At 37.8% G+C, this 14,581-nt stretch overlaps 1 protein-coding gene across 1 annotated transcript; it reads left to right on the top strand.

Moving 5' to 3' along the window:
- The first annotated feature begins 1,780 nt into the window (after window positions 1-1,780).
- Window positions 1,781-12,998, top strand: sar1b (secretion associated, Ras related GTPase 1B). Its single transcript, XM_037748604.1, has 7 exons — window positions 1,781-1,956; window positions 6,238-6,313; window positions 9,388-9,507; window positions 9,599-9,664; window positions 9,945-10,048; window positions 10,277-10,408; window positions 11,335-12,998. The coding sequence occupies exons 2-7, from the start codon at window positions 6,256-6,258 to the stop codon at window positions 11,449-11,451; spliced, it is 597 nt and encodes a 198-aa protein (XP_037604532.1). The 5' UTR covers window positions 1,781-1,956; window positions 6,238-6,255; the 3' UTR covers window positions 11,452-12,998.
- Window positions 12,999-14,581: the final 1,583 nt, after the last annotated feature.

Raw genomic sequence — 14,581 nt, 5'->3', positions numbered from 1 at the left:
ATATATAAACCAGTCACTGTTACCATAATAAATATTGTATGAAAAAAAACAAGTGAAATATGTCAAGTCAAATGAATTTCTATTTCTATAGCACATTTAAAACAAAATGAGCTGATCAAAGTGCTTTACAGACATGGGCAAAATAAAAACAGGTCAACAGAGCAGACAACAAAATCACACACATCCACAGACAGAGTCCAAGGTAAAATCCATGAGTAAAAGACTGTTATAATGAGCATTATAAAAGGCCAATTAGTAATCACAATTCAAGTACATTCAAAAGCCAAAGAAAAGGGGTGGATCTTGAGCTGTGCTTTGAAAGACTCCGTAGTGGGAGTATATTTGAATATATATCTATATATCTATATCTATATATAGATATATAGAGAGAGAGAGAGAAATATGTGTGTGGTAATTGATTAAAGATTAAAGATTCAAGATTCAAGATGTTTATTGTCACACCGGTTATACAGGCACAATCGTGTGAAATATTTTTTGCTGGGAAGCTCCATTAAAACAATAATAAGTTATACTACATTTACATTACAATTACATTTACATTACAATTATAAAAGGAAATACTTTGTACAAGGGCATATTAAGAACATATACATTAAGAACGTATACAGTATAAGATATATTTTTGTGTGAGAAGGTGTCGTATGAATTATCTATTTATATGTATAATAATAATTATATATATATATATGTATAATAATCTTGGAGAACCGTTTGGCGGTTGGTCGTTTTGTTTGATATATAAACAAGTCACTGTTACCTTAATAAATGATGTATTTAAAAAAAAAAGGAAAAAAAAGTGAAATATGTGTGTGTAATTGTAAAAGTGCAATATATCCTTGATGCAATATACACCTCAAGTGTAACTACCTTTGTTTACATTTTATTTATTATATCTACCCTACCTGTTTTACAAGTGCAATTATCTCTGTTTACATTACATCTATTTTTTTTATATTTTATACTTATAGTGTAACACTTCTGTTTATATTTATTTATTACATCTACTTTACCTGTTTCATTTGCTTTATAGCAGACTGAGGAACAGTTTTTTTCCGGCAGGCCATCAGACTTTTAAATATATAATTCATACACCTTCTCACACAAAAATATATCTTATACTGTATATACTGTATATGTTCTTAATGTATATGTTCTTAATATGCCTGTATATGTTCTTAATATGTCCTTGTACAAAGTATTTCCTTTTATAATTGTAATGTTAATGAAATTGTAATGTAAATGTAATATAACTTAGTATTTAAATTTTTTTTTGAGCTTCCCAGCAAAAAGTATTTCACACGTTTGTACCTGTATAACCGACGTGACAATAAACATCTTGAATCTTGAATCTTGAATCGTATAACTGTGTGTGTGTTTGACCTCTTATATGTTTTATCTGCCTCGTTTAGTCATGTCAAGTATTTGTTTTAAAGCACTGACCAGAAGTGGCAACTGTGAATCTCGTTGTATTTAATACAATGACAATAAAGCTTTCTATTATATTCCATTGTAAAAGAAGACTAATGTTTTATATCAGTTCTCCTGCCGGAAAGGTGATTGTGAAACATAAACAGGAAGCGGCTAGGTAGAGTTTTTGGGCAAGGTCTATTGAAGGAGGATGGAACACGCGTCATAGCTTCAGGGGTATGACGCATGCGTAGTGAAATCTGGACAACACGACCGCAGCTTCAGTCACACTACGCATGCGTTAAACACCCCAGAGATATGACGCGTGTCCTTTCCTCCTTTCCATAGGCCTTGAGTTCTTGGGAGTTGCTGGACAGCCATTGCAGTGTCGTGGCTTCAGTAACAAAACACGAAAAAAAAGGAGAGGAAGACCTTTTTAAGACATTTTCTTGAACGGGAGACCAATTTACATGACTATAAAAAAGAGCGAACACACGCTGTAAATTAATCTACACTTAAAAAAAACGGGTAAGTGTGTTTTTAATATATTCTCAACAATGATTTTTAGAAAATAAGTCTTGGTTAGCATCTCGGCTAACGATGCTAACATTGCAAGTTGGGTTAAAAACTCGCTTAATTATCGAAAAGCTTCGAGCTGGGTGAAGTTAACCCGCTCTAATATATATTTAAACATTCATATTCAGTATTGGAAAGATAAATACTCGAAGTATTAACAAATCTAAGGTGTTTGTGAGGTATTTCTGTAGCTAGCTTTAAGCTAACAGTCGATGCAACGTCGCCTGTTGGAGAATATGACACGTAGCTAGTTTAGCTTCCTGCTAGCTCAGTCGGCCTCACCCCAAGCTTTATACAGTTATGTGCTTAACTTTGATATGACTTGGTGTTATTCTGATATTTTACCCCTTATAAGGCTTTTTTTTGCCAACACAGAACCTGTTTGAGACCAATACTCCATGTATAACGTTAGTCGTTAAGGTAAAGGTTAGCTACGTTGCTAAGCTGCATACGTTGGCAGTGTGGAGTAGGACAGGTTTGACAGCCAAAACACATTTAGTGTCTTTCACTTTAATGTGGGTTTACATCTTTTTGATTCAAAACACCTGCCTGAAATCTTACAGTAGATGGGGTTCTATAGAGACCATATATTCTCAAGGAAAAATATCTGAAACAGATTTCTAAAATATCACTTATGTTTACCAAAGTAAAGTGATCGTCTTAATTTGTGAACAGAAACACCAAAATATCACCCCAAGCTTTATACAGTTATACTTTAACGTTATGTGACTCGTTGTTAGCCCCTTTAAAGCTTTTTCTTGCCAACATAGAAGCTGTTGGAGACCAATCATCCATGTATAACGTTAGTCGTTAAGGTAAAGGTTAGCTACTGTGGAGTAGGACAGGTTTGACAGCCGAGTCAAAAACACAATTTAGTGTCTTTCAGTAGTCTCTATTGTGGGTTCACAATTTTCTCATGACATCATTTTGATTCACAACACCTGCCTGAAATCTTACACTAGATGGGGTTTGATGGAGACCCTATCTTCTCAAGGAAATATGTCTTAATATGTGCACTGAAACCAGATTTCTAAAATATGACTTACCAAAGTAATGTCAGAGTGTGAGGAAATATTTCCAGTTATTTGAAGAAAGAAGATACTAGTAATAAAGACAAACGGTCACAGTAGATGGGGTTTGTTAGAGACCCTGTCTTCTCAAGGAACTATGTAGCCTATTGTCAGTGATCGTCTTAATTTGTGAACAGAAACACATTTCTAAAATATCGCTTAGGTTAACAAAAGTAAGGTATTTTCAAATCTTTGTCATTATTGGAGTGCAAGGAAATATTTCCAGTTATTTGAAGAGAGAAGATAAAGACAAACTGTCAAAATGTGTAGCTTGGTGTTTTTTTTATAGTTATTACACATTTAGTGTCTTTCACTCTGTTGTGGGTTCGCAATTTTCTCATGACATCTATTTGAGTCACAACACCTGCCTGAAATCTTACAGTAGATGGGGTTTGATAGAGATGAAGAAGAAAGGCACTTTATTAAAAATTAAATTTTTTCATTCTGTTATATACAGGACACACACACACACACACACACATGCACAAACAGGACCTATATACATGCATTAATGAGAGAGATGTCAGAGCGTGGGGGCTGCCCCTGACAGGCGCCCCGAGCAGTTGGGGGTTTGGTGCCCAGGAGGCAAACTGTCATCTCTCCAGCAGCCAGTTCACACTCAGTACTTGGTCCATGCGGGGACTTGAACCGACGACCCTCCGGTACCCAAGCCAAGTCCCTATGGACTGAGCTACTGCCGCCCCCAAAATGTCTTAATATGTGCACTGAAAACAGATTTCTAAAATATCACTTATGTTTACCAAAGTAACGTGTGAGGAAACATTTCCAGTTGTTTGAAGAAAGAAGTCATTGAAGAATTTAAGAGGATGGTGGATACTAGTAATAAAGACAAACTGTCACATTAGATCCTATCTTCTCAAGGAAAAATGTGGCCTACTGTCAGTGATCTTCTTAATTTGTGAACAGAAACACATTTCTAAAATATCGCTTAGGTTTACAAAAGTAAGGTATTTTCAAATCTTTCTCATTATCGGAGTGCGAGGAAATATTCCAGTTATTTAAAGAAAGAAAATACTAGTAATAAAGACAAACTGTCAAAACGTGTAGCTTGGCGTTTTTTAGTTATTACACTCCTATACAGTCATAAACAATCCTTTGCTGAAAGTGTTAACTTGAAATAATGATCATTGATCTATAACTAATCTGATAGATTTAATTTATAACATATGTGTCGATGAAATGCTAGCCAAATTCCTGCTGTACATATTCAATAAGATTAACATGGCAACCAGAAATCTTTCTCACGCTTTTTATTACTGTCACTTTAATGTGGTTGTTGAGTTAAACCCTGAAAACAACAACCCCAGATCCTTTGAAACAGGTTAATGCTGCTGCCTTCAGGCACATTTTTTCATTGCCGCACACATTCTGAACTCTCACATAAACCCATATTTGCCCGTGGCAGTTGTCAGTTACTGTCAAACGGTTTCACATTCATAGCTGCATCATGCCACACGTGGGAGCATCAGTCTGTAACATCAGCCCACAGCGTCATAGCAGGCATTGGAGCATATGGGACTGAAGTGTAACAGCAGCTGACGTGTAGTTCATCTGTGTTTGCGTGGTCTTGACCTTTGGCTACCTTATACTTTAGCCCTGGAGTTGTTTGTATGTTACGTAACTAGGGCTAGAGGTTGGCACCAGCTTACCTTGTTCTGATGCCTCTGTAACAGTCACAGAGAAAAGACGAGGAAATTAGATGAAGTTGGTAAACAGATTGTGTAAATATGTGTGTCTCTAATCTAGCAAACATCATGGTTTTGTGCCCCCTTTTTTCAGATTTTCAGGACCATGACACATGCTGAAAAACATTTGATCATACCACTTAACAGAGGAGAAAATAAGCTTGTGTGAACTAGAATGACAAATGAACAAAACAAGAGTTTTGCTTACGCAGAATCTACAAGCTGTTGTATTTAGTCAGTCAGGGAGCTGTTGACTTCACACAGTTACAGCAGGTCCTATCTCGGATCCATTTTGTTTTGATTGAAATACAATCTGGCGTGCTTATCTCTGAAAGGCTAAGGCTAGGCTTCATTTCCAAGGCCCCTGCAGATGGGTTGTGTTGAACAAAACACTCATGTTGCCTATTGAGGAGCTGTCAGATGGCGTGTGATCAGTGCTCTGAATCTCCTGTCCTGCTGTCCAAAGACTCTTACTGGAACAAGCTAATCATTGGAAGTAGAAAGCCAGTCATTGTTCTTATCACCAGCTGCCAATATCTATCTGATAGGTTGAAACAGGCTGTATATTCATGGAGCTGAGTGCTGTCACTTTTGTAAAGTTTGTGGTGAAAGGTTTTGATTGGTTTCTATTGATCTTACTGTCTGTCTCTGATTATCTGATACTCTTTATTGTGTTTATTTGTCTCTTGGTTATTTCAGGTACTTTCCCCCCTTGTAGGCTAGCCAAAGGCATGTAAAAACTATGAATATTAAGTCGTAGCTTAGTTAAACTGATCATACCGTTTGTCTCCTGTTGTCTGATACTCTTTATTGTGCCTTTTTATCTCTTGGTGTTTTCAGGTACTTTCCGCTGTAGGCTAGGCAAAGGCATGTAAATCTTTTAGACATGGATATTTTTTAGCTAATAACTACTGTGGTAGAAATTTCAGCATTAAGACAGTATTCTCATCAGTAGGATGAGATGTAATCTTACCAAATATGTACAGAAATTTGCCAATTTATCTTCATATTTACTCTCTTCCCAAGATTTTGAATCTAAATATTATATTAAAGGTAAAAGTGAAACTTCCACTTTTCCTTACATTCCCAGGTTTTGAGCATGTGAACTTTGGAGCATAATGGGAACAAACAGTCTGCCGTTTGAGTGAAGATTTCAGCAGAGATTGTACGTGTGTGCCATGTCAGCTCTTGTGACAACTCTTTGCACTTCAGTATTCTGTTCATGCTGTGGATGAAGGATACTGCTTTCCAAATCCCCTACACCTACGTACAAAAATATACAACTTAAGTTATTGATAAATCATCAGGGGGAAAGTAAGGGGGGAAAAAGGCACAACATTGCATGACTTGTAAGACACTTAATCGCACTGTCTTGCTTTGCTTTTGCTCATTTGTATGATAATGATGGATGTTAAAGCCAAAATAATCTAATAAATCTGCCTTTTTTTGTTTTTCAGAATTCAACAGCTCCGGATATGTCATTCATATTTGATTGGCTTTATAGCGGTTTCAATGGCGTACTACAGTTGTTAGGTAAGTTACTGGTGATCAGACACACTAACTCAAAGTAAACATGAACTCAGTGTTGAAAGCTTTACAAAGTTACTGCAAACAGTTTTGACTGCTTTAGTATTTTAAGTCATTAAACTAAATGGCGTTGCTATAACCACTAAGCTATTGTTAAAACTGTTTTGTAATATTGTGAACAGAGATGGTAATATGAGAGAAGAGTTAGTGCAAGTAGAGTCTGATTAATGTCTTCAGTGATCACACGAACAACTTTTAAGTGTTACAACTACTGGTCTGTCAGACACCTCAGTACTGAAGTGTTGAGTGAAAACTGGGGCTAATAGTGGTGTGCATAGTAGGCTTTTTTTCCTAGAAATCAAATTATGGTAGAAGCAGAGTTTCTCTACAAGTTTTGGTTTACGTTGTGCCTCACAGACTCAAATCTGATATGCAAATAACATGACAGTTCAGCAGGCACCCCTCCTTAACTGCTAATCCACATTAAAAGATTTAATGCAATAAAACATTTTCAGCAAAGTTGCCTCCTCAGCTAAGGATCTTGTCAGGCTGAACGCATTAGTTTCTTTCATAATCAAACACATCACAAGGCCCTTTTCATATTGACCAGTTTCCTCACCAGCCACCATTCCCTTAAATGCTTCTGTGAAACGCTTGAAACGTTTATAGCTCCTCAGTTTTAGCACAAACACAAACTGGCTTATGGGTTTGCTTTTCATTGGGGCCATACTTAGTTTTTATTAGGGATGGGGGGAAAAATCGATTCATGTAAGAATTAAGATTCTTATTTTCTAAGATTCTAAATCGATTCACAATTTCCAAAAATTTATTTTTCAACTTTTTTTCCTACAAAGAACCTAGATATTGTTACTGATGGACAAAAAATCTAAACACTAGGGCTGCCAATAAATATTTTAAATTTGAATATGTATTCAAATTGTAAAAAACAACAACAGACATTTGAATATGAAAATTAATATTCGATTGTGAAAGGGGAAAATAAGCAGCACTACCGTGGCGGTCTGCCTGGAGTCACACAACGTCACTTTTGTGGATTGAAAATTTAATTAAACGTCAATAAGCTGGACGAGTGTCTTAGCAGCAAGCGTTACGTTACGTCATGTAAACAAACCACGTACCTATCAGCTGTGCGCTCAAGATCAAACTGGAGACATAACCAATTAAAAGATGGGTGAAAAGTACTTACCATCTTCCTACGTTTTTAATTTTTAAACAGAAAACACACGTTTAATATTGTGATATTTGCTGGAAAAAACTTACAATATAGCCAACAGCAAGTAGGAAACTTTCAGGCGATCTCCCTCCAGCCAGCTGTCACCTTATTTAGGTTTTTGTAATGAAATGAGGAGGCAACGATAAGGTATAGATAACTCCTCATATCAACTTTATGAACCAGCCACTCCTTGTCCACTGCAGCTCTTTCAAAACAAGTGACAGGACGTCTGACAAAAGTTCAGTTCAAAATAGTACATCGCGCTACAAAGTGCTGCGTCACTTGGGGCCAGTTAGGACACGGTGTCATGGACATAATACATGTGATCTGTTGAAAAATCATACAAAATTCCAGTTTTACAGTATTTTGTGTACAGTTTATTTTTGACATTTGCCCCTTTGTGTTCACATTATTGCAATCAGCTGATATAACTTTTTCTGATCCTGAAATTAGCACCCCTATTTACTGAATCGAATCGTGACCCATAGAATCAAAATCAAATTGAATCGTGAGATACTGATAGAGTCACACCCCTACTTCTTACTGTAAAGTGGCTCAGCTAAAAGCACCCACCAAATAGCATATGTTATGTAGCCATGAGCCGATTGGCGATCCAATTTACTATCGACGATTGAAGAGACAAGCGCTGATTATATTTTCTATAATAATTTAGTTCCTTAACATCAGCAGGGAAAAAAACAATCTAAAATATGGTTTTATGTCGATTATCTTGTTTTCATAATCGTTGGAAGACAAAATCGTAATTTAAATTTAATTGCACAGCCCTAAAGTGAAACTAGTTTTTCATGTTTGTAATTAGTGAGAGACCTGTTTGTGTTGAGGCGATCTCTGGTAATTACAATATGATGATATGAAAATACCTGCGATTGCCCAACCCTAAATTGTATGCGAACATAAAAAGCACACAGGAAATGTCTCTTAGAAAAATGACATGATATTTTTCACCCCAGCTTTTTAAAATGTTTGTGATCAAGGTGTCCATCTTAAATCTGGTGGAACATCTTGTTATGTGAACCAGCTGCTCTTCTCCCCAAAGTGTGCTGTTCTAGTTTCTGTGTTAGAGCTGCCCCTGTGACGCAGTCGTTCCTGTTCTCCCTGTCAGACAGGTAGCAGAGTGCTGTTGTGAGTAATGATGACGTCTAGTAGAGCTGACTCAGTCAGAAATTTCACAAACCCACTTGGTATCACTACGCTGACTCTGAGTGGTAAACACAAAGCCTTGTAATCCCGTCAGGAAAGTACAGGAAGGGAGTGACTTTAGTTGCACCTTTTCTCCTGTATTCATTTACATTCACATTTGTCGGCTCCACTTTGAAGCAGAAAGCACCTTTGTGCATTTTAAATTTAAAGTGGTTTTATTGTGAGGTTTTGTGTTTTTTATCAATATGACTGTCATCCCTCCATAGAACTACATAACTTACTTTTTCCAACTTCACACTAGGGGTGGGCGATATGGCCAAAATCCTCTATCATGGTATATGCAATTTAATATCATGGTAACGGTATACTGTATATCATGATACAGTAAATATTCTGTAAATTCAAGAAATGGTTTGAAATAACCATACCGTACTTCATTACATTTGATTATTTTCTTCTTTTATTTGGAGCTTCCATACCAACAAAAACAACTGCCTCACATGAGACAACACTTGAGTTTTAAACAAAAGACTCTCAAAATAGAAGCTTTAAGGTTCCTGCTCAGCTTTCATTTCAAAAAGCTGACAAAACACTGTCAAAATAATTGGGATCCCTCCTCCTGCTCCTAAAAAAAGATTTCTAGTGTCCAGGTTTGTGGTCTGAAATGATTCTGGCTTTGTTTCAGGACTGTACAAGAAGTCCGGCAAGTTAGTATTTCTTGGCCTGGACAATGCTGGCAAAACGACGCTACTGCACATGCTCAAAGATGACAGATTGGGACAGCATGTGCCAACTTTACATCCAAGTGAGTTGGTGCTACTCTCACACACGCACATTCACACATGCTCACCCAGTAATGTGTTGAACATTCATGATCATTTTCTTTCTTCCTCCAGCCTCGGAAGAGCTGACGATTGCTGGCATGACTTTCACCACTTTCGACCTTGGAGGCCACGCACAAGGTATGTGTTAGGGAAGCTCCAATACAGTTTTTCACTGCCGATATGATCTTTGAAAAAAAAGATTGAGAGATTAGCAGTTTTCCAGACATGCTTGACCCATATGTGGGAAAATGCTGCATGCAATTTGTGCAGCACGTAAAGGAAATTCTCTCCTGCAAATTCTCTTGTTAACATAAGGCCAATAGGATATATCACTGTAATGTCAATGCAAAATGTGTCTAACATAAGTAGACAGACTGGACTGTCTAACTCATGTTTGTTTTTGTGTTGGTTCACACAGCCCGCAGAGTGTGGAAAAACTACCTCCCTGCCATTAATGGCATTGTCTTCCTTGTGGATTGTGCAGACCTCACCAGATTGGCTGAATCAAAAGCAGAGCTTAATGTAAGTACCTACTAACTGCTAGGTCACCGTCACACTGTAGAGCAGTGTCTTCCAATTCTGGAAAATGTAGGAAATTAAAGTAGAAGTAAATTACAATACTCACAGAATCACTCCTGGAAGGTACTAAATGTCAGTCAAACAGATGTGTAACATAGAATCTGAGAGCAGATTTTTTGCTTTAAGGATAAAAATGAAAGCCACATAGTAATACTTGGTCTACCCTATCAGGCATTAATGACGGACGAGACTATCGGAAACGTGCCTATCCTGATCCTGGGCAACAAGATCGACAGACATGAGGCCATCAGCGAGGAGAAGTTGAGAGAAATCTTTGGATTGTACGGACAGACGACAGGCAAGGTGAGTACACAGCACTTATCTTAGTTAGGCAAGTATATAAAACAAATGAAAAAGGAATTATTAATATGGTGTCAAAGCAGACGCACGTCCCTGCAGTCATGGTGAAATAAAATACTGACGGCTGGTCCATTTGTCAGCTTAAGCTTTAAAAACATCAAGTTTGCTTAGTTAAGTATTGTCTTGCAGGTGTTCCATTCTTTTTCGGTTTGCAAAGTTAAAAGAGCAACGTAATGCCCTGTTTGATTTACATATTCAAAAGATTTGTTTAAACCCAGAGCTCGCTCTTGATCTTGCAAATTACAACTCCAAACTCACCAGGGCACAAGACTTGATGTCTGTTTGTGTATGTCTTGGTAACGAGAGGACAGATCGGAGTGGATAGGACAAGTACAGGTTGTTTTTTGTCTAGAGGACAGAGTTATATAAAGAATAAAGTGACTTTGCATACAATTTAATTAGGGCTGACAATCGATTCAAATATTCAATCTTTCTTTTTATCTGTTCAAAATGTACCTTAAAGGGAGATTTTTCAACATGGGAGTGGGAAAATATGCTGCTTTATGCAAACGTATGTATATATTTATTATTGGAAGAAAAAAGTGGGCATGTCTGTAAAGGGGAGACTTGTGGATACCCATAGAACCCATTTACATTCACATATCTTGAGGTCAAGGGACCCCTTTGAAAATGGCCATGCCAGTTTTTCCTCGCCAAATTTAGTTATTAAGCCTCCTTTGCGACGAGCTAGTATGACATGGTTGGTACCAATGGATTCCTTAGGTTTTTCTAGTTTCATATGATGACAGTATCTTATCTTAAAGGAATTTGTGCTAACGCGATATTAAAGCGTTTACTTTAACAGCCCTAAATTTAAGAATTTAAAAAAGTGGATTTAGTGTGACTTTGTTTTCCTGCTTTTCTCTTAGGGCACCATTGCCATGAAGGAGCTGAACACAAGACCACTGGAAGTGTTCATGTGCAGTGTGTTGAAGAGGCAGGGCTATGGCGAGGGCTTCCGCTGGCTCTCCCAGTACATCGACTAATAGCAGCCAAGCCCCGTAACACACCGACAACACCACCACCACCATCGGGGGGGGGCGCTAAACCCAACCACTCAAGACGCCCACCGTTTGCCACCAGTACCATCATACTCAGCCCCATGTTTGGTTAAACAAGTCTGCCTCCACCTTCAGAGAAACCAGTACAACTTGATCCCAATAGACTTTTATTGGTCGAACATTTGGTTCTGCACTTACAGAATTCATACCTGTACGCGCACACACTCATTTCCATCTCTCTGTCTTTTTCTAAGAGAGTAACATAGCATTGGTTCCACAGCAAAGGGTGTTCAAATTCAAACGGATGAATCTTTTCTATATTGTGTCTGTCGTTTGCTGCCCTCCCTCCCTTCCTGCCATCTGTTGAGTGTGATGATAGATGCATTATAACTGTAAATCTGTACATGATTCCATCGGTATATCAACAATCCCTGATGCCTCGTCCCCCTCTTCAACTCATTTTGAGCAATGAGAGAGTGCAACATAGTTGTATACATTGCAGTACACTTTTTTTTTTTTTAACAGTAAAGACATTCATTCAACATTGTATTTAATCAACACGTTTTGCTTTGTCCTTTTTTTTTTTTACATAATTTCAGTAAAAAAACTTGTGTGGCCACGTATACAGCCCTCATAATAGAAGTTTGGCTGTTTCACCCATTTATTAAAATGGACCAGTGCATTTATGTTAGCGTATCAGAAATTAGATCCATTTCTTTAGGTTACTTGGAAGTTAAAATACTTTTGTTCCAGACTTCTATGTTGTGGGCACGGTGAATGGATCCTAGTAGGCCGAGGGCTCCCCTTTTTAAAGAGAAGCATGGGGTGGTAGTACAGCAGACGGGAGAAGAATTTTAATAGAAAATATAACCTATAACCCTGGCGAGGTTTGATGAAATTGTGTAGATACAATGGTCAGTTGATGCGAAGAAAACTATTTAAGTAAATCAAACTTGGGGATTAATAACATGCAGTGACAGATGAAGGGAGGAATAAACGGATGGTTGTAACATCTAGAAGTCCATTCTACAGATATATTTTCCGGCGCAGACCTTTGTACGGGGTGAATCTAGTGACTAAGCGTAGATAACGGAGGGCACAGTCCCACAGTGGGAACAAGTAGATAGGCCTAAGACACCTCTAAGGAAGGGACCATATATATATGAAATGTACATGAACATCGTACATGGATTTTGTAATACTAAGTGGTATCCTTTGATCTATGTGCATTACCAGAAACTATTATGCATGCCTTGTTCTTTTGATTTTTAATGACCATTATTCCAGAGAGTACAACAGGAGGGAAAAAGATGCCAAAATTTACAATGAGAGCTGATTGTCATGTTTTGTTTTTTTTAACGGAAACAATGGAATTGCGCGTAATACACACTTTTTCTGTCCCCGTCCCTTTGTGTCTCTTTCATTCCCTCATGATTACGTGATGAGCTGTTCCAACAAGGGTGGGACTTGCTGTTGTTTGCATCATAAAAATGTAATAAATGTTTTCAATGAATAACAGGCTTTAACATTGACCCACAATGCAGACTGATTATTTTTTGTCACTTTTCTTTGGTGAGATGGAAGAAGTATTCAGTTCCTTTTTCTTAACGGTGCAGTGTGGACAACACATTCTCACTCCCAACTCGTCAAATACCGCCGCTTGGTCAGTGCCCCTCGGCATCAGAGACCGACGCACAGGGTTCCCCTCTTGCGTTACTTTTGGACGGACCCGTTAAGTGTCAATATACGCTTGTTGCATGCATAAGTGTCCTTTAGAAGTAAACTTCTGTTTCACAGGAAGTTTAGGCAACACAACCACTTAGTTAGGGTCAAGAAGGGTGAAAAGAGGAGATGTCACAACATCAACGTGTTATATTTGGGGTACAACACATGCGCAGTAAAATCTGATCTGCACTCGCCGAATTTAAGCCAATAGCAACTCACGACCGCAGCTCCAGTAACTGCTCAAATCTGTGTCCCAGCCTCTTTCAATAGGCCTTGGTTAGGGTTAAATCGTGGTTGACATTAACTTCACTGACTAGCGACTGATGGGGCTAACGATACTAACGACTCACGCGAACATTGACGCCGACGAGTCACGTGACAATGAGTCAACATTACTTTTAATTAAACACGGGACACAAACACCGGTCTCCTGGTTGAAAGTCTTGTGTTTGTTTGACCCATCCAAACAGTTGAAAGCCCGGTTTGTCGCATACAGTCACTAAAGGGTGCCTCCGTGCGTCGGTTTCCGATGCCAAGGAGCGCTGCCCAATCGGCGCTGCCCAATCGGCTGTATTTGACAAGTTGGGAGTGAGACCAGGTTGATGTGTAGGATTTGGCGGCATGTAAAAGCTTTATTTAAAAGTACCAATACAACGGTATAAAAATACTACAAGTAAGTCCTGCATTCAAAATACCCCTGAAGTAAAAGTACAGAATTATTAGCAAAATATTCCTTAAGTATTAAAAGTAAAAATACTCAAGCAGAAATATGATCCCTGTGACTTATGTGTTATTATAACATTTTTAGATTGTTGTATCAATGTGTACACATTGTGTAACTGCTGTAGCTGGTCAAGATGGAGGTACTTTTAAGTACTTTATTTACAGTTTGGTAGTTGATTGCAGTGGTTTCCAACCTAGAGGTCAAACCCCTCCAGCGTGCCACAAAATAACTCTTGTGAGATGATTAATGGGGCAGGAAGAAGAAAAAGGTTCTGCTACACAACTATGTATTCACGTTTTGGACTGTTCATTAACCTTGGCTTTTGTTGTGAAATATCAGAGCATTTGACCTCTTTAGGCCTCAAACAGTTATCTAACCATTTGAGAAATTTGGAGAGAAAATCAGTCAGACATCTGAAATGTGACCAAGGGCCCCAACTATATACTGCTTTTTTTGTAAGGGGTCACAAGCCAAAAAGATTGGAAACCACTGGTTTAATCTTTAATGCATTTATATAACTTTGTTTGATTATTATTATTATAATCTAAAACCAATTACTACAGCTGTCAAATAAATGTAGTGCAGTAAAAAGTATAAAATTGCCCTCCCAAATGTAGTGGAGTAGAGGTAAAAAGTAGCATAAAATAGAAAGTAAACTACAAGTAC

The sequence above is a fragment of the Sebastes umbrosus genome, chromosome 17, assembly GCF_015220745.1.
Source record: "Sebastes umbrosus isolate fSebUmb1 chromosome 17, fSebUmb1.pri, whole genome shotgun sequence".
Classification (NCBI taxonomy): domain Eukaryota; kingdom Metazoa; phylum Chordata; class Actinopteri; order Perciformes; family Sebastidae; genus Sebastes; species Sebastes umbrosus.
Note: the sequence above shows the minus strand (reverse complement) of the source record. Positions and strands in the feature narration are given on the sequence as shown.

Coding starts and splice junctions, on each gene's coding strand:
- sar1b (XM_037748604.1), top strand. CDS start 6,256: ATGTCATTCATATTTGATTGGCTTTATAGCGGTTTCAATGGCGTACTA. Junction 6,314..9,387: donor TGGCGTACTACAGTTGTTAG/GTAAGTTACTGG, acceptor GCTTTGTTTCAG/GACTGTACAAGAAGTCCGGC. Junction 9,508..9,598: donor TGTGCCAACTTTACATCCAA/GTGAGTTGGTGC, acceptor TTCTTCCTCCAG/CCTCGGAAGAGCTGACGATT.